The sequence below is a fragment of the Schistocerca cancellata genome, chromosome 2, assembly GCF_023864275.1.
Source record: "Schistocerca cancellata isolate TAMUIC-IGC-003103 chromosome 2, iqSchCanc2.1, whole genome shotgun sequence".
Lineage (NCBI taxonomy): Eukaryota > Metazoa > Arthropoda > Insecta > Orthoptera > Acrididae > Schistocerca > Schistocerca cancellata.
The window spans coordinates 290892299-290912587 of NC_064627.1; the positions used below are offsets into that span (position 1 = coordinate 290892299).

At 45.5% G+C, this 20289-nt stretch overlaps 1 protein-coding gene across 1 annotated transcript in view; it reads right to left on the reverse strand.

Annotated features, from left to right (window-relative positions):
- Nucleotides 1-20289, reverse strand: part of LOC126161648 (myosin-VIIa) — a 509736-nt gene that overhangs the window by 143418 nt on the left and 346029 nt on the right. Inside the window, exon 3 of the mRNA XM_049917634.1 lies at nucleotides 5890-5948. Within this exon, the coding sequence (XP_049773591.1) occupies nucleotides 5890-5907 (18 nt within the window). The 5' untranslated portion in view covers nucleotides 5908-5948. The remainder of the gene's footprint in view (nucleotides 1-5889; nucleotides 5949-20289) is intronic.

Here is a 20289-nt window from a genome sequence, read left to right on the forward strand (position 1 = left end):
TTCGCTACTAACCTGAATCATGGCAGTGAAGACATTTGTACTGGGTGGGTATATTTGGAAGTGCAGCTACTCAATGAGGTACAGTGTGGACTGTAATTATCGTATGGTAACGAAACTTGGTAGATATTATAATGCGTTAATAGGGAACCGATATACGCTGGAAAAAAAAATTAGTTCCAATTTTCGCCACCAGGTGCAACTCTGGCGCTGTACAGCATTACGTCGACGTATTCAGTGCGCATGCAGAACAAATTTTGTAAGCTGCAGTTGACAATAAAATAAACATTATACCTTTCTCACTCGTTTGACCTTTTTTGCCCACTTCCCGCTCCTATTTCGTTACATATGGAAACTTTTCCCGGTTTCAGTGTATAATGAACATCATCAGATCTGCAGCAAAAAATGGGAAAAACAGAAATACACTCGCAGATTGTCTACGGTTTAAAAACAATATATAAAGCATAATGAAAAGTACTACTGACAAATATATGCATTTGTGCGCTTTTAAGTATGAAGAGGCATACCTGTTTTACAAAAACCAAGTCCTAATGTACTGCAGCCATAGCCTTTCTTCTTTCTTTCTTTCACTAGTGCCATGTCCCGCACTGACGCAGGGTCGGTATTGTTAGGAAGGGATTTACCAAGGTTAGTATGAAGGGGTGGCCGGATGCCCTTCCTGCCGCTACCCCGTACCCCCCTGGGACGGAATTAGTGTACCCCAGCTGTCTGCGTCTAGTGTAATTCATGGAACAGTGAGAACGTGTTCAGATGTCGGCGAGTCGTGTAACGGAGGCGGAACGTGGGGACTAGCCCAGTATTCACCTAGCGAGATGTGGAAAACCGCCTAGAAGCCACATCCAGGTTGGCCGGCCCATCGGCCCTCGTCGTTAATCCGCCGGGCGCCTACTCGAATGCAGGAAGCAGCGCCTTGGCGCTGCTTCAAAACAAGCAGCCGTACAGTAGCCACAAGACGTTTGTGTTGTAGGTTCACCAGATGTCGCTAATGTCGGCATATACTAGTTTTCAATAATTAATTGAACAGCGAAAATAAATGGGGATACAATACTTCAAGTCTGTAATGAGCTTATAAAGTATAAAAGGCATTCCAGAAATAAAAAGCAATGAAAAATAACACGACGAAAGTGAGAGTGTTAAACAGAGGAATAATTGAGATACCGTAGTTGACATATGCTCTAGTGCCAATATTCCAGATAATGACATAAATAATAGACACCTTTGATAATACACCGAATAATATTAAAGCTTGTTTTGAACAGTAGTGCTACTGACAACATGACTCGTGCAAATGAAGTTATTTATATGTATTTGACGATGCCGGTGCTGATTCTGCATTTAACATTTGACGATGCCACTATGGCTGCAGTAGATTAGACTTTGTTTTTATAAAACAGGTATGCCTCTTCATACTTAAAGCGCACAAATGCATATATTTGTCAGTAGTACTTAGTATTTATGTTTTTCCCATTTTTTGCTGCAGATCTGATGATGGTCATTATAGACCGAAACGGGTAATCTGATAACAAAAGTTTGTGACCATAGACATAAATTTAAAGAAACTTATTTCTATGCGTGTTTCTTGCATTCACAGCGCCATTTTTGCACCGGGTGGCCAAAACTGGAACTCATCTCTTTTTACAGCTTAAGTCGGATCCGCAATAACACACTAAAATATCCACCAAGTTTCGCTATCATACGATAATTACAGCCCACACTGGAGCTCTGGGAGTAGCTGCATTTTAGTTACAATCACCCAGTACCAGCCGGTTGTATGGGAAAAGCGCACGAAGATGGCTTGTCGCGTAGACGTGACATACTGACAGAAAGGAGATACTGTGTTTGGATGAGCCCATAACGACATCGGCGAAGGGTTGCCCGATATGATAATACACTCCTGGAAATTAAAATAAGAACACCGTGAATTCATTGTCCCAGGAAGGGGAAACTTTATTGACACATTCCTGGGGTCAGATACATCACATGATCACACTGACAGAACCACAGGCACATAGACACAGGCAACAGAGCATGCACAATGTCGGCACTAGTACAGTGTATATCCACCTTTCGCAGCAATGCAGGCTGCTATTCTCCCATGGAGACGATCGTAGAGATGCTGGATGTAGTCCTGTGGAACGGCTTGCCATGCCATTTCCACCTGGCGCCTCAGTTGGACCAGCGTTCGTGCTGGACGTGCAGACCGCGTGAGACGACGCTTCATCCAGTCCCAAACATGCTCAATGTGGGACAGATCCGGAGATCTTGCTGGCCAGGGTAGTTGACTTACACCTTCTAGAGCACGTTGGGTGGCACGGGATACATGCGGACGTGCATTGTCCTGTTGGAACAGCAAGTTCCCTTGCCGGTCTAGGAATGGTAGAACGATGGGTTCGATGACGGTTTGGATGTACCGTGCACTATTCAGTGTCCCCTCGACGATCACCAGTGGTGTTCGGCCAGTGTAGGAGATCGCTCCCCACACCATGATGCCGGGTGTTAGCCCTGTGTGCCTCGGTCGTATGCAGTCCTGATTGTGGCGCTCACCTGCACGGCGCCAAACACGCGTACGACCATCATTGGCACCAAGGCAGAAGCGACTCTCATCGCTGAAGACGACACGTCTCCATTCGTCCCTCCATTCACGCCTGTCGCGACACCACTGGAGGCGGGCTGCACGATGTTGGGGCGTGAGCGGAAGACGGCCTAACGGTGTGCGGGACCGTAGCCCAGCTTCATGGAGACGGTTGCGAATGGTCCTCGCCGATACCCCAGGAGCAACAGTGTCCCTAATTTGCTGGGAAGTGGCGGTGCGGTCCCCTACGGCACTGCGTAGGATCCTACGGTCTTGGCGTGCATCCGTGCGTCGCTGCGGTCCGGTCCCAGGTCGACGGGCACGTGCACCTTCCGCCGACCACTGGCGACATCGATGTACTGTGGAGACCTCACGCCCCACGTGTTGAGCAATTCGGCGGTACGTCCACCCGGCCTCCCGCATGCCCACTATACGCCCTCGCTCAAAGTCCGTCAACTGCACATACGGTTCACGTCCACGCTGTCGCGGCATGCTACCAGTGTTAAAGACTGCGATGGAGCTCCGTATGCCACGGCAAACTGGCTGACACTGACGGCGGCGGTGCACAAATGCTGCGCAGCTAGCGCCATTCGACGGCCAACACCGCGGTTCCTGGTGTGTCCGCTGTGCCGTGCGTGTGATCATTGCTTGTACAGCCCTCTCGCAGTGTCCGGAGCAAGTCTGGTGGGTCTGACACACCGGTGTCAATGTGTTCTTTTTTCCATTTCCAGGAGTGTATATCAACGCGGACTGTCCAACGTGTCTTCAAGGAATGGTGTATTACTAGTACGGCGTAAAAGCAATAGTTGTAATTATACTCTAACACGGATCGGAGATAAGCCGGCCTCTGTGGCCGAGCTGTTCTAGGCGCTTTAGTCTGGAACCGCGCTGCTGCTACGGTCGCAGGTTCGACTCCTGCCTCGGGCATGGATGTGTGTGATGTCCTTAGGTTAGATTTTCTACGCTCCGCTCCGCTCGTGTGTTGGGTGTTGTGTTGTCCTCATCATCATTTCATCCTCATCACCGACACGCGAGTCGCCCAATGTGGCGTCGACTGAAATAAGACTAGCACTCGGCGGCCGAACTTGCTCCCGGCCAACAGTGCCACACGATTATTTCATTTTTTTCATTATGACCACCGCCCACAGCTAGACTGAAAACCGTCCAATTTGTGAAGGTACTCCGCACGGTCGTCTCTCTCTTTACCGCTTCACGCACCCACAACTCCCTCCTCTACACCCTCGTCAGACGGGAATCGTTGACCTATCAAGGCCTATTTCAAGGGACCGAAGGCGAGATAATCGCATGGGGAGAGATCAGGAGGACTGTACTGCGTGTGCTCGAGTGTCTCCCACTTGAGTTGGCTTAACTTCTTCTACGTTACGGCATTTGGGATATGGGGACGTGTCGCAGTATTCCCGGACGTTTCACCTATGGCTGCTTATGTACCCGCATCAGAGTCGTGCTGGGCTGCGTATTCGCTGCAGCAACGGCATCAAACGGAAGCTTTTTGATCCCTGCGTATTGTTTGACTCTTCTAGGAACCAGCCCTCAAGCAATTTTAACAGTAAACTATCTACATCTACATCCATACTCCGCAAGCCACCTGACGGTCTGTGGGGGAGGGTACCTTCAGTACCTCTATCGGTTCTCCCTTCTATTCCAGTCTCGTATTGTTCGTGGAAAGAAGGATTGTCGGTATGCCTCTGTGTGGGCTCTAATCTCTCTGATTTTATCCTCATGGTCTCTTCGCGAGATATACGTAGGAGGGAGCAATATACTGCTTGACTCTTCGGTGAAGGTATGTTCTCGAAACTTTGACAAAAGCCCGTACCGAGCTACTGAGCGTCTCTCCTGCAGAGTCTCCCACTGGAGTTTATCTATCATCTCCGTAACGCTTTCGCGATTACTAAATGGTCCTGTAACGAAGCGCGCTGCTCTCCGTTGGATCTTCTCTATGTCTTGTATCAACCCTATCTGGTACGGATCCCACACTGCTGAGCAGTATTCAAGCAGTGGGCGAACAAGCGTACTGTAACCTACTTCCTTTGTTTTCGGATTGCATTTCCTTAGGATTCTTCCAATGAATCTCAGTCTGGCATCTGCTTTACCGACAATCAACATTATATGATCATTCCATTTTAAATCACTCCTAATGCGTACTCCCAGATAATTTATGGTATTAACTGCTTCCAGTTGCTGACCTGCTATTTTGTAGCTAAATGATAAGGGATCTTTCTTTCTGTGTATTCGCAGCACATTACACTTGTCTACATTGAGATTCAATTGCCATTCCCTGCACCATGCGTCAATTCGCTGCAGATCCTCCTGCATTTCAGTACAATTTTCCATTGTTACAACCTCTCGATACACCACAGCATCATCTGCAAAAAGCCTCAGTGAACTTCCGATGTCATCCACCAGGTCATTTATGTATATTGTGAATAGCAACGGTCCTATGACACTCCCTTGCGGCACACCTGAAATCACTCTTACTTCGCAAGACTTCTCTCCACTGAGAATAACATGCTGCGTCCTGTTATCTAGGAACTCCTCAATCCAATCACACAATTGGTCTGATAGTCCATATGCTCTAACTTTGTTCATTAAACGACTGTGGGGAACTATACCGTGACGCTCAATGCCTCTCTTATAATGTCTGCTTTTGCGATTAGTTGAGCATCTCCGTGATGAGCTTTCGCTCTTACTACACGAAGCTGTTACGAAACCCGCTATTTTTCTATGTGCCTTCTCTGTTTCCTGAATCAGTCCTGTCTGGAAGAAAGGGAAGAGTAAGTCCCGTCGACAACGCAGTCATTAAAAGGACAAGCTCGGATTACGAAAGCATGGGGTAGGAATCGACCATGCCACGTTAAAAAGAACCATCACCGCGTTCGCCTAGAACGATTTAGGGAAACTGCGGAAAACAACCTGGATGGCCGGATGCGAATTTGAATCGTCGTCCTTCCGAAGGCGAGTCCACTGTGCTAACTATTGCACCACCTCACTCGGCAGTCCTATCTGACAAGGGTTCCAGAATCACGAGCAATAGTCAAGAATTCGTCGAACGAGGGTTCATAATTCACGTCCGTGGGTAGCGCCCGTGATCAGTTTTACAAGGTCGCTGCACTTTAAATTGATCGATACGCATACTCTTAGATATTTAATGAATGTGACTGCTTCGAGTGACAGTTCGGCAATCGTGTTATCATAAAGTAACGGGTGTGTCTGCCTGCTTATGCGCCGAGAGGGACGGCCTGGCGGCGGCGGGCAGACAAGGTGAAGCTGCAGTGACTCACCCTTGTGACGATCACCATAGCTCAGCCAGCTCGAGAATGGACAGCCAGCGCGGCCTCTCCTGAAACACACAAGCACACAACTACTTAGGGCCCAGCCTCACTCAGACTGTAAGGGCTTGCATGTGAAGGAGAAAAAAATTAAATCTCGCCGCCTTTTAAAGACCACCAGTGGTCAAGTTTTCTTCTTTGTCTAAAAAATGAAACCGCTGAATTTCGACACAGGGAAATAGATGGCATACACAGAATTATAGACTAATATCTACATCTACATCTATATGCATACACTGCAAATCACATTTAATTGCCTGGCAGAGGGTTCATGGAAGACCTTAATAATTTTCTATTATTCCAATCTCGCACTGCGCGCGGAAAAAAACGAACACCTATATCTTTGAGCTCTGATTTCCCTTATTTTATTATGGTGATCGTTTCTCTCTATGTAGATTTGCGTCAACAAAATATTTTTTGCATTCAGAGGATGAAGTTGGTGATTCGAAATTACGTAACAAGACTCCGTCCCAACGAAAAACCCTTTTCTTTCAATGGTGTCCACCCCAAATCCTGTATCATTTCAGCGACACTCTCTCCCATATTTCACGATAGTACAAAACGTGCTGCTTTTCTTTGAATTTTTTTCGATGTACCTCCTCAGTCGTAAGCATCCCACACCGCGCAGCAGTGTTCTAAAAGAGGATGGAAAAGCATAGAGTAGGCAGGCTCTTTAGTAGGTCGGCTATATTTTCTAAGTGTCCTGGCAATAAAACGCAGTCTTTGGTTTACCTTCCGCACAACATTTTCTATGTGTTCCTTCCAATTTAAGTTGTTCGTAATTGTAATTCCTAGGTACTTAGCTGAATTTACAGCCTTTAGATTTGACGGATTTATCGTGTAACCAAAGTTTAACGGATTCCTTTTAGCACTCATTTGGATAACCTCATACTTTCCGCAATTTACCGTCAGTTGCCAAATTTTCGCACCATACAGCTTTCTTTTCTAAATCGTTTTGCTACTTGTTTTGTTCTTCTGTTGACTTTATTAGTCAATAAACGACAGCATCATCTGCAAACAACCTAAGACGGCTGCTCAGATTGTCTCCCAAATCGTTTATATAGATAAGGAACAGCAAAGGGCCTATACCACTAGGGAAAGGCTCTAAATCACTTCTGTTCTGCGGCTGGTCCCGGCGGAGGGTAGAGTCCTCCCTCGGGCATGGGTGTGTGTGCGTGTGTGTGTGTGTGTGTTAGTCCTTAGGATAATTTAGGTTAAGTAGTGTGTAAGCTTAGGAACTGATGACCTTAGCACTTAAGTTCCATAAGATTTCAGCTGGCCGGAGTGGCCGTGCGGTTCTAGGCGCTACAGTCTGGAGCCGAGCGACCGCTACGGTCGCAGGTTCGCATCCTGCCTCGGGCATCGATGTGTGTGATGTCCTTAGGTTATTTAGGTTTAATTAGTTCTAAGTTCTAGGCGACTGATGACCTCAGAAGTTAAGTCGCATAGTGCTCAGAGCCATTTGAACCATAAGATTTCACACACATTTGAACATTTTTTTTTTAACTTCTGTTTTACTCGATGACTTTCGGTCAAATACTACGAACTGTGACCACTGACAGGAAATCACGAATCCAATCACATACCTGAGACAATATTCCATAAGCACGCGATTTTACTACAAGCCGTTTGTGTGGAACAGTGTCAAAAGCGTTCTGCAAATCTAGGAATAAGGAATCAATTTGAAATCCCTTGTCAACAGCACTCACCACTTCGTGTGAGTAAAGAGATAGTCGTGTTTCACAAGAACCATGTTTTCTATATCCGTGTTGAAAGTGTGTCAATTGAACCGTCTTCTTCGATGTAATTCATGATGTTCGAACCCAATATATAAGATTCTGCTGCTTTTCGACCTTATCGATGTGGGTCTGTAATTTAGTGACTATTGCTGATGTCAGTTGGTTGCAGAATCCTACAGCATATTCTTAACTGCTAGGCTCGTAACTAGTTTGGGAGAGCTCATACAAAAGCGTTTAGAAAATGCTGCAGGACCTAAATGGGAATCCTTAGAAGAAATACAACATAAGTCTCACGATACCTTGTCGGGTAAATTTAGAGAAGTAGTATTCGAAGAAGAGCCAACCGCCCTGCCGCAGTGGTAACACCGTTTCCCGTCAAATCACCGAAGTTAAGCGCTCTCGGGTTGGGCTAGCACTTGGATGGGTGACCATGCGGTCTGCCGAGCGCTGTTGGCAGGCGGGATGCGCTCAGCCCTTGTGAGGCAAACTGATTGAGAAGTAGCGGCTCCGGTCTCGGAAACTGACATAAGGCCGGGAGAGCGGTGTGCCGGCCGCATGCCCCTCCATATCCGCATCCAGTGACGCCTGTGGGCTAAGGAAGACACGGCGGCCGTTCGGTACCGTTGGGCCTTCATGGCCTGTTCTGGCGCAGTTTATTTTTTTTACTTTTAGTATTCAAAGAAGACTGTCCGACCGTTATGCTGCTACCATCGTACACTCATCATCATCAGTTATCTGCTATATTAGCAGGTCCTTTGCCTCTCCATTTTCTGCGATCCATTACTTCCTTCTTAAGGCTGCTGTATGTTGTACCGTCCATCATGTCATCCAGTATCTGGAATCTCTTCCTTCCTCGCTTCCTTTTCCCTTCTACATAACCTTCTAAAACTGTTTTTATCAGTCCGTCATTCTTCCTTAATATATGCCCAATCCAATTTCTTTTTCTTCTCTTTATTACATCTAGTAACTGTCTTTTCTCTCCCACTCTTCTCAGTACCTCTTCATTTTTTTTATTCTGTCCATCCAACTTATTCTTTCCATCTTCCGCCATGTCCAGATTTCAAAAGCCTCCAGCCTTTCTCTGTCTTTTTTCCTCATAGTCCATGTTTCAGCGCCATATAGAAGAACACTCCATACAAGACATTTTATGAGTCTCTTTCTGAGTTCTCTGTCCAGACCGCTGCAGAAGATTCTCCTTTTCTTATAAAACGCCTCTTTTGCCATTGCTATCCTTGTTTTAATTTCTGTGGTGCACTTCCAGTCGGTGTCTATCCTGCTTCCAAGATACTTAAAATTTTGCACCTGTTCTAGTGTTTCTCCATTCAGCACAATTTGAATTTCCTTTGTTTCCTTCTATTGCCAATACTTTTGTTTTATTTGTGTTAATTTTTATTCCATATTTTTTTCCGTTAGTTGCAATGGTGTCCACCAAATCCTGTAATTCTTTTTCCCCTGTGGCTAGAAGGACCATGTCATCAGCAAATCTCAAGCACCCTACTCTTCTTCCTCCAATTTCTACTCCTTTGTCATCTAATGAGCATTGGTCAATCATATTTTCCAAGTACAGGTTGAAAAGAGTAGGTGATAAACAGCATCCTTGTCTTACTCCTTTCCCTAGTCTGATCCAGTTTGTACTTTCTCCTCTCACTTTAACTGAAACTTTTTGATTAAGGTATAATGAGTTTATGTCTTCTGGTTTTCCAGTCCATTCTCTTTTCCCTCATAATAGTCGCCAGCTTGTCCCAAACCACATTGTCAAATGCCTTTTCTAAATCGATGAAGCACATATATAGGTCTCTTCCTTTTTCAATAAACCATCGTACACTATCTAATCAAAATTATCTGACACTTCTAAACAAAGCGGAATTGATCAGTTGACCTTACTGGGCATGAACCCACAGGTATAAAGGAACACGGAGTATTATGTTGTCAGTAGTGAAGCAGTTACAACAAAGTGGGTCGCTCAGAAGAGTTCAGTGACTTCGAACGTGGACTAGCTACTGGATGTCATATGTCTAACCAATGCTCCAGCGATATTTCACCACTTTTAAAGCTGCCGAAATCAAATATTGGTGAAGTGGTTGTAAAGGGAAAATGTGAAAGAACAACCACAGCTAAACCAAGAAGAGGCAGTTCTCATGTACTGACGGACAGGGACCATCGAGTATTTCGTAGGGCGATAGTAAAAAAATTTGCATGAAATCAGCGGAAGAGTTCCGAAGTGCTAGCAGCAGTCCAGCCACCACAATCACTGTGCGAAGTGAGTTAAAAAGAATGCGGTGTAACGGTCGTGCAGTCATTATAAGCCACACATACGAGTATATGCAGTCACTGCTAAGCGACGCTTGAGAAGGTGTATAAAACGAAGTCAATGGACAATGTGTGACTGGAAACGAGTGATCTGAAGCGGCGAATCACGCTACACCCTCTGGTAATCCAATGGAACGATTTGCGTTTGCGGATCCTTGGAGAACATTATCTTCATTATGTTTAATGTCAACAGTGAAGTACGGAGGAGGTTGTGTTACGGTATGGGGGTGTTTCTCGCGGCTAGAGCGTGGTTCCCTTGTTGCATTAAATGCCGAAGGATATGACCATTTTACAGTATCGTGTAGTCCCTACAGAAGAAAAACAGTTCACAAAAGATGATGCATTGTATCAGCATGACAATGCATCATTTATAAATCAGTATCCGCCAGTCAGTGCTCTGTGCACAATAATATTAGTGAAATGGACCAGCCCGCTCCCAGTCACGACCTGTACCGAATGGAACATCTATGGGAAGAGTTAGAACCCTGACTTCGTTCCCTCTCCATACCCCAGCCTATCTTGTAGAACTTATGATGCTTATTTCAAAAATGTATCTCATCGGCAGCGTACATCAAGAACTAGGGGCTCCAAGGGGGGTAACAGTTTGGTTAATTTGGTTCTCGATGACGCATAAAATGTAATATTTTTCACGAAAAATTGTCATAATAATCTTTTATTGTTGCTTTAGCTCTGATTCACAGTGTATTGTCATAAATTGTGGTGGAATTACATTTGGTCTAGGGGGTGGGATTGGGGGGCACACCTGGACGACGCGAACTCTTAGATCTACTGAGTTTGCGTCCGGGATATCTGCCTGTGATGACTTTTTCGAAATTTAGAAAACTGTTCTGGCGTTCATCAACAGTTCCAGTTGCTGATTACACCAATACCAAACACACACACAATATATTAGTTAATGTAAACATCGAAAAAATTCTAAGCCCCAGCATTGGCCTCACGGAGAAAAACTTAAAGTAAGTTCACTGACATAATCTCTGAGACCTTTAGCGTCCGGTATAAATCTTCTCTGGTTTCAGCCCTCGAAGAAGAATAGGCTGCCATTCCTCCACAAGCGCTCCACTGAAAGTGACATCCAAACAGAGTTCAACCGTCTTAAAGGTGAAGAGTTGGCATACCTAGTATTTATGTACACTGATATGTGTCCGGATACTTTTGATCAAGTAATAGATATCTCGTGTAGGCTTCACGAAAATAAGGTAAGAGGTATCAGCGGACAGAGGCTACCAGTCATTATTCCCTCGGTGAATTCGTAAATTCAATAGGAAACAAAATTGATAATGATGATTCGATGTATCCTCCACCACCACTGTAAAGTGGCTTACGGAGTAATGTAGATGTAGACACGTTAGCGAGTGCAGACTGGGTATGCGTTGTGGCGTGTCTGGGCCTACTGTTCGTAAATGGTTGACTGAATCAAAAATTAAGCCATTCGTAGTTCATGGCCCTTCTTTTCGGCTTGATGATGACTGCGACTCTTCGTCGCATGGCTGCCCAATATCAAGCAAACCACGCGAAACTGTGCTGATCCGTGACACAGCAGTAGGATCCCACATCCGGAACGGATTCGGTTCACAGATCAAAGTGTGCACATTCCCTCGAGGAGTATTCCAGATACACTCATTACAGCTAGGGCCGGAAAAATATGGGCAGTCATTCGGTAAATTCATTGTCTTTCTTTCTCATTATATAGCCGATTGTCAATCAGGTGGCCACTGCAAGATCTGAGAACATGGCACTCACGCATCACTCAGAACCATTCCAGTCGATGAAGCGACAACAGCGCTGTCGCGCAGACAACACAGCTACACACACACACACACACACACACACACACACACACACACACAGTGAACTATTTTATACGCTAGAGGTTTTACACATTAATATAGCGAATATCTAGCCACAGATAAACTCTTTGTAAAAACTGACATTACGGCTCAGCTCGCAATAGCAGACGCATGCGTTTCGGAGGGAAAAAAAAAAGGCTATTGCTCCAATATATCTGTCGGCGCAGAAGTTGAGAGCATTAATCAGTTAGTAATTATAAAAATTAACTGCATCCATTCTTACTACGAATTTGTCGATATCTCAAACAGTTCACGAAATGAACTATGAACTTACCCTGTAATCATCATTTCCAGTTCCTTTATTGCAGGCATTCTGTATTAAAGATATACGCAATGACAAATTTAAGATAAAAAGCTGTAAGGTGGGCATGCCATTTTGATTTTTGTAAGTTATCGATGTGCACGAGAGAGAGAGAGAGAGAGAGAGAGAGAGAGAGAGAGAGCAAGTCGTGTTGCTGTTAAACAATCTTTGGTCATTTTGTGGCACAGTCTTTGCCTCTGCCCACCTAATACATTCTTAGTTGAAGTGTCGCTGGTGATGTACGTATTCAGTAGTGCCGTGTTAACTTGTGTTTGTATTTGTTCGATGAAGTAAGATTTACTGTTAAGGACAGTAAGGATGAATATGATTTATATACTGGAACGCATATAGGAATATAAATTTTGAATAATGTTGATATTTTTGAAGTTTGACTTAAGATTGCAGAACTGCGCAGCTAGTTTGTCGGAATAATTATTGTTAGCTAGTTGACTGGAACAGAGCTGAGAGGAAGACCACCCCTCTTCCTCGAGTTATGCAGTAACAGATCAACTGATTCAGCTGTTCGGGTTTTATAGAAATTCTGTTTTAACGTTGTAACCCTCTTCAAATCATTGTTCACTTTGTCAAGAATTGTATTGTTCAGACCAATTATATGTGTGAAGATCACGCGAAATTTTATTCTGCCTTTTTGACCACACAACTCATCCTAAAATCGTTGTTTTGGAATATCATTTCATAGGGAATAGTCACTCTCCCTATACCTCTGTTCAAGGATGTTCATCATTACGCATTACTACATTGCACCATTCGATATGTAACAGTTTGAAAATTTTATTTAGAAATATAAATCTATCTTAGCCGCTGCCTGTTTGCTGTTGTGCTTTCGAGAAATCTGCAACAGTGTTGTCAAGACGCGAAGTACGTGAAAATTTTAATTCGGGCCGGATAACTGTTTTACTTCAGCAGCACATTTACTACAAAGACAAGTTGTACTCAGAGCATTTTAAGTTCAGTTCAAATTACGTTCTGTTTAGTCAAAAGGTTAGCATACGAGTTTGTGGGTAGATAGTTTTGGTAATAATTAGACTTTTTATAGCGTGAGAGGTAAGGTTAGGCTAAATTTCATACTGTAGTGGGGCTTACAAAGTCACTGAACCTCATGAAATGCATGAATCCACCGTCTTTCTGGTTATGCTCTCATGTTAATGAAGTATTCTTTACGCTGTACACGTTGATGACATATGATATAATATCAGAATGTATCCTGGACAGCAGATTGCCACATGCTATTTCGTGGAAAAAATTGCGAATGATGAGTTACTTGTACGTGTACAGAAAGAATCACATGACCTGTAATTACTAACAGACATAGTGCAATAGATCAATGTTTTAGCAGTTCCTGCAGTACTGGAATCTCTGTTTCAAGCACTAAATTTCGGGGCACAAACACGAATGCCATCTTTGTGCAAATATAGTTCCTACAATCCTTGAATATTGCAATTAATTCCTTAAATCGTGCACTACACAGAGAACGAAACTATAGCAGGGCTTCTTTCTTATGAGCTTCTCATTACACATTTGTGGGCTTACAATAACACATTAACGATGGATGTAATTAAGTTAATACTATAATTTTCAGTTTTCAAAAGATCCCTTCCAAGCGTTTTGTGCTCCGTGAATTAATTTCACCGCCTTTCGTTGAAGTTAGTATCACAGCCATACAAAATCATTGGCAGTAAGTAACCTTGTAGTTATGCAATCACTGCGAACGGAATAAAGTAGAAAGTGCCTTTGTGTGTGTGTCGGTAAAAACAGTGAACAAGTTATCTAAGGTACGTAATCTCAGCAGGCAGCAATAAATGAAGTCTTTTTGTGCAACGGTAACTCCAGTGACGCACCTTATTGAATAATTTCACGTTGTAAGAGCGAAAGGAGGATGATGGAGGTCCGCTCCAAGGTCTGTCTGCGACAACGGATTGTTTGGAGCGCTGGGCACTTAACTGCTCTGACATATGCTTCTCTCATCATTTATATTTACGTGCCGTTCTACCTCAATAACTTCTTTCTTAACCAACTGTTACCAGAACCCACGGTTCAAATGTAACCACACTGCATTGTTAATAATAACAATAATAATAATAATAATAATAACTAACCTACATCTGACTATGAATGTATGTAAGAATATACTGGGTGGTTATAATTAAAGTGCAGCTACTCATGGATGTAATTGTCGAAGGACAGTGAATCTTGTTAGATAATCTGATGCGTTTATGCTGAACCGATTTACGCTGGAAAAGAATTAGTTCCAATTTTGGCCACCAGGTGCAAATCTGACACTGTACAGCACCTCGTCGGCGTCTATGCTCGTAATGAACAAACCGTGTAAGCGGCGGTTAATAATAAAATCTACATTATGCCTTTCTCACCTGTTTGACCTTTTCTGTTCATGCGCCGTTCCTAATCCACTGCGAATGGAAAAATTTCTATATACCAATACTGTAGCGACTTTAGCTGTTACGAAATACATGAAATGTATTCGCATTTGTATGGTGCAATGACAATGAAAATTTGTACCGCAATGGAACTTGAACCTGGCTTTCCCACTTATCGCCTTATCATTAGGCTATCCAAGCACGCTTCACGGCCAGATCCTAACTTCCATACGTCTTCAACCATGTGACGTGTTTCATGTATCATACTTATTTCTTTATGTCTTTCTTGCATTCACTGCGCCAGATTTGTACCTGTTGACCAAAATTGGAACTAATATTTTCCAGCATAAATCGGCTTCGCGTTAACACTTCAGAATATCGACAAAGTTTCACTGTCATAAGATAATTACAGCCTACACTGTAATCCTGTGAGTAGCCGCACTTCAATTAAAACGATCCTGAATAACTGTGTGCTGGAGCTGCCTTAAAATCGGTTTTCCGCCATTTGCTGACTGAACTACTATTTATACCATTCATCACGCCAGTCGGACTGAATCAAAGCTTGGACTTTCCACTAGCACCTTTCCAGGAATTCAGAAAATACTGAGACTGGGGTTAGAGTCCGAGCCCAGCATACAGTTTCAGTTTGTTGGATATGTGTACATGCCATTGCCATCAACATCATTGCTGGATTTCATTTCGTGTCCCGTTTAAAGAGCACATAGTATACCATTGTAGTTAGTTTTGGTCTTGGTCTTACCTTCCAATAGGACTTCATCGTTTCACTATGAATCGCCTAACATCGTTTGTGTGTTGGCTAGCCATTGTTCTCAGGTTTTTGGGTACCGTTTGTGACGTTGAAGATGTTCTTGATTAATCGTGAGCAGTCCGCTAGTGCTATGGATCCGTAAAATTACAGATGTCTTTCCCGTACAATGAAATTAAATCGTTCCCTCAGGGATTCTTCAGAACTATTTGGCATCCGGATACGGTCTTGCGTCTTGGATTCGAATATTTTCCGCAATGTTTACCGTTCAATTTTCCCGATGACATTGACATTCGTGCTTCATAATAAGATCTTAAGTGCTTTAGGGAACGGCTGTTTGTTAGTGGTGTAGTATTATTACAAAAATCTCAGATGATAATGTAAATTTAACGCAATCTCTCAGCACGGGTTTTACTGCTCACTTTGTAATTGTCAGTGTTACCGACAATTTCACCTGAATACACGGCATCTGATAGGCGGCAGCAGCAAATAGTGTTTGGTGGAGCAAGTGCCGCAACATGAGTTCAAAATTGTGTGCGGGATCCAGAGTGGAATATGCTTAAAGAAAAGAGGCACAGAAAAGAAAGTAATAATTTTAACTATGGATTATCATAGAGGCCATTCGATATGCACCTCAGTTTGTCGAGAATCGGGGTGGGAACCGGCTGGGGCCTAATTTGGGGACACATCTTGGCACTCAGCGAAAGTGATTTCAGGAGATCCACGGAAAACCTACATGAGAATCGTGATTTGGGTATCATGTTAGTACCACAAAAGGTATTTACAGTGTAAAACTGAATATTTAGAGTGGTTTCTTTTACTATTATACTTACTGCAAACGAATCTTTAACGTACTAAGAGACCCCACAGTACAGGAAGAACGTAATAAAGCACTGCAAATAAAATCAGCGTCCCACCTTAAAGATGGACCTCTAGTTCCGAAATAATACACCAGCATTTATTAACACTATGCCGTTCGGCGACACCACAGTAATGTCATGCGCGAAATAGCGGTCAACGGCCGGCGACAAAACAGTATCGCTCAGTGGCCGACGACACCACAGTGGTGCTGTGAACATAGTATCGCGCAGTGGCCGGCGACAGCACTTTACTATCTTTTGCATTCTGTTGGCGTTTTGTTTAGGTGACAATAAGTTAACACACGTCAACAAGTGTTTTGTTTTTATAAGTACTTGTGCCCTTTCATCATGGCTGACGAAAGAGACAATAGGATTATTTACGATGAATGCGCGGACGTCTTGTTTGACGTTCCGGACGACTTGGCCGATTGCGAAGAAGACATTGGATATCAAAAAAATAAAAGCGAAGCAGAATGGTAGGGAGATAGTGAAATGCGTCCAAGAAGAATTCGGCGAACTCTACGGTTGCCAACTGATTCGGCTGGGTCAGACGAAGAAGACAGTGCACAGTGGTCGGACTTTGATTTACCGAGGACCAATAATACACTCCTGGAAATGGAAAAAAGAACACATTGACACCGGTGTGTCAGACCCACCATACTTGCTCCGGACACTGCGAGAGGGCTGTACAAGCAATGATCACACGCACGGCACAGCGGACACACCAGGAACCGCGGTGTTGGCCGTCGAATGGCGCTAGCTGCGCAGCATTTGTGCACCGCCGCCGTCAGTGTCAGCCAGTTTGCCGTGGCATACGGAGCTCCATCGCAGTCTTTAACACTGGTAGCATGCCGCGACAGCGTGGACGTGAACCGTATGTGCAGTTGACGGACTTTGAGCGAGGGCGTATAGTGGGCATGCGGGAGGCCGGGTGGACGTACCGCCGAATTGCTCAACACGTGGGGCGTGAGGTCTCCACAGTACATCGATGTTGTCGCCAGTGGTCGGCGGAAGGTGCACGTGCCCGTCGACCTGGGACCGGACCGCAGCGACGCACGGATGCACGCCAAGACCGTAGGATCCTACGCAGTGCCGTAGGGGACCGCACCGCCACTTCCCAGCAAATTAGGGACACTGTTGCTCCTGGGGTATCGGCGAGGACCATTCGCAACCGTCTCCATGAAGCTGGGCTATGGTCCCGCACACCGTTAGGCCGTCTTCCGCTCACGCCCCAACATCGTGCAGCCCGCCTCCAGTGGTGGTGTCACGACAGGCGTGAATGGAGGGACGAATGGAGACGTGTCGTCTTCAGCGATGAGAGTCGCTTCTGCCTTGGTGCCAATGATGGTCGTATGCGTGTTTGGCGCCGTGCAGGTGAGCGCCACAATCAGGACTGCATACGACCGAGACACACAGGGCCAACACCCTGCATCATGGTGTGGGGAGCGATCTCCTACACTGGCTGTACACCACTGGTGATCGTCGAGGGGACACTGAATAGTGCACGGTACATCCAAACCGTCATCGAACCCACCGTTCTACCATTCCTAGACCGGCAAGGGAACTTGCTGTTCCAACAGGACAATGCACGTCCGCATGTATCCCGTGCCACCCAACGTGCTCTAGAAGGTGTAAGTCAACTACCCTGGCCAGCAAGATCTCCGGATCTGTCCCCCATTGAGCATGTTTGGGACTGGATGAAGCGTCGTCTCACGCGGTCTGCACGTCCAGCACGAACGCTGGTCCAGCTGAGGCGCCAGGTGGAAATGGCATGGCAAGCCGTTCCACAGGACTACATCCAGCATCTCTACGATCGTCTCCATGGGAGAATAGCAGCCTGCATTGCTCCGAAAGGTGGATATACACTGTACTAGTGCCGACATTGTGCATGCTCTGTTGCCTGTGTCTATGTGCCTGTGGTTCTGTCAGTGTGATCATGTGATGTATCTGACCCCAGGAATGTGTCAATAAAGTTTCCCCTTCCTGGGACAATGAATTCACGGTGTTCTTATTTCAATTTCCAGGAGTGTAGATTTGAAGGATCCCCGGGTCCAAACATATTTCCCAAAGATACACAGACCGTCGAGGATATCGTACAATTATATATTGTTAACGATCTATTTGGATATATTAACAACGAAACCAACAAGTACTACAGTCAAAATTGCAATAGAAGGAAACTGGAATAAAAAAAATGCCAAATTTGTCGGCGTTACGGGACCCGAACTTAGAAAATGTTTGTGCTTGCTATCCGTATAGGAGTTGTAAAAAAAGGTAAGGATCGATGATTATTGATGAACGAATCCGTTGACAGACTCACCGATATTTCGCAAAACGATGTCCCGCAACCTATTCAGACAAATATTATCATTTTTACATTTTTTCGACAGCAACAATAAACCGGATAATGCCGATCGGCTTGTCAAAGTGCAATTAGTAATTATTTTTCCAAAAAGTTTAAAGAAACGTTTAATATACACTCCTGGAAATGGAAAAAAGAACACATTGACACCGGTGTGTCAGACCCACCATACTTGCTCCGGACACTGCGAGAGGGCTGTACAAGCAATGATCACACGCACGGCACAGCGGACACACCAGGAACCGCGGTGTTGGCCGTCGAATGGCGCTAGCTGCGCAGCATTTGTGCACCGCCGCCGTCAGTGTCAGCCAGTTTGCCGTGGCATACGGAGCTCCATCGCAGTCTTTAACACTGGTAGCATGCCGCGACAGCGTGGACGTGAACCGTATGTGCAGTTGACGGACTTTGAGCGAGGGCGTATAGTGGGCATGCGGGAGGCCGGGTGGACGTACCGCCGAATTGCTCAACACGTGGGGCGTGAGGTCTCCACAGTACATCGATGTTGTCGCCAGTGGTCGGCGGAAGGTGCACGTGCCCGTCGACCTGGGACCGGACCGCAGCGACGCACGGATGCACGCCAAGACCGTAGGATCCTACGCAGTGCCGTAGGGGACCGCACCGCCACTTCCCAGCAAATTAGGGACACTGTTGCTCCTGGGGTATCGGCGAGGACCAAATCGCAACCGTCTCCATGAAGCTGGGCTACGGTCCCGCACACCGTTAGGCCGTCTTCCGCTCACGCCCCAACATCGTGCAGCCCGCCTCCAGTGGTGTCGCGACAGGCGTGAATGGAGGGACGAATGGAGACGTGTCGTCTTCAGCGATGAGAGTCGCTTCTGCCTTGGTGCCAATGATGGTCGTATGCGTGTTTGGCGCCGTGCAGGTGAGCGCCACAATCAGGACTGCATACGACCGAGGCACACGGGGCCAACACCCGGCATCATGGTGTGGGGAGCGATCTCCTACACTGGCCGTACACCACTGGTGATCGTCGAGGGGACACTGAATAGTGCACGGTACATCCAAACCGTCATCGAACCCATCGTTCTACCATTCCTAGACCGGCAAGGGAACTTGCTGTTCCAACAGGACAATGCACGTCCGCATGTATCCCGTGCCACCCAACGTGCTCTAGAAGGTGTAAGTCAACTACCCTGGCCAGCAAGATCTCCGGATCTGTTCCCCAATGAGCATGTTTGGGACTGGATGAAGCGTCGTCTCACGCGGTCTGCACGTCCACCACGAACGCTGGTCCAACTGAGGCGCCAGGTGGAAATGGCATGGCAAGCCGTTCCACAGGACTACATCGAGCATCTCTACGATCGTCTCCATGGGAGAATAGCAGCCTGCATTGCTGCGAAAGGTGGATATACACTGTACTAGTGCCGACATTGTGCATGCTCTGTTGCCTGTGTGTATGTGCCTGTGGTTCTGTCAGTGTGATCATGTGATGTATCTGACCCCAGGAATGTGTCAATAAATTTTCCCCTTCCTGGGACAATGAATTCACGGTGTTCTTATTTCAATTTCCAGGAGTGTAAGTCAAAACATCTCAACTGATGAAGGAATGATTTCGCGGCGTGGACGGTTTAATTTAAAGTTTACAATCCGTCGAAAATTACGAAATACGGCATACTCATTCGGATGCTGTGTGATTCGAGTACGGGATACACTATCTCATTCAAGACATATTCCGGCGCTGGACAACCTTTGCAAAAACAGTGACGGAACTATTGGCACCTTCTTACGG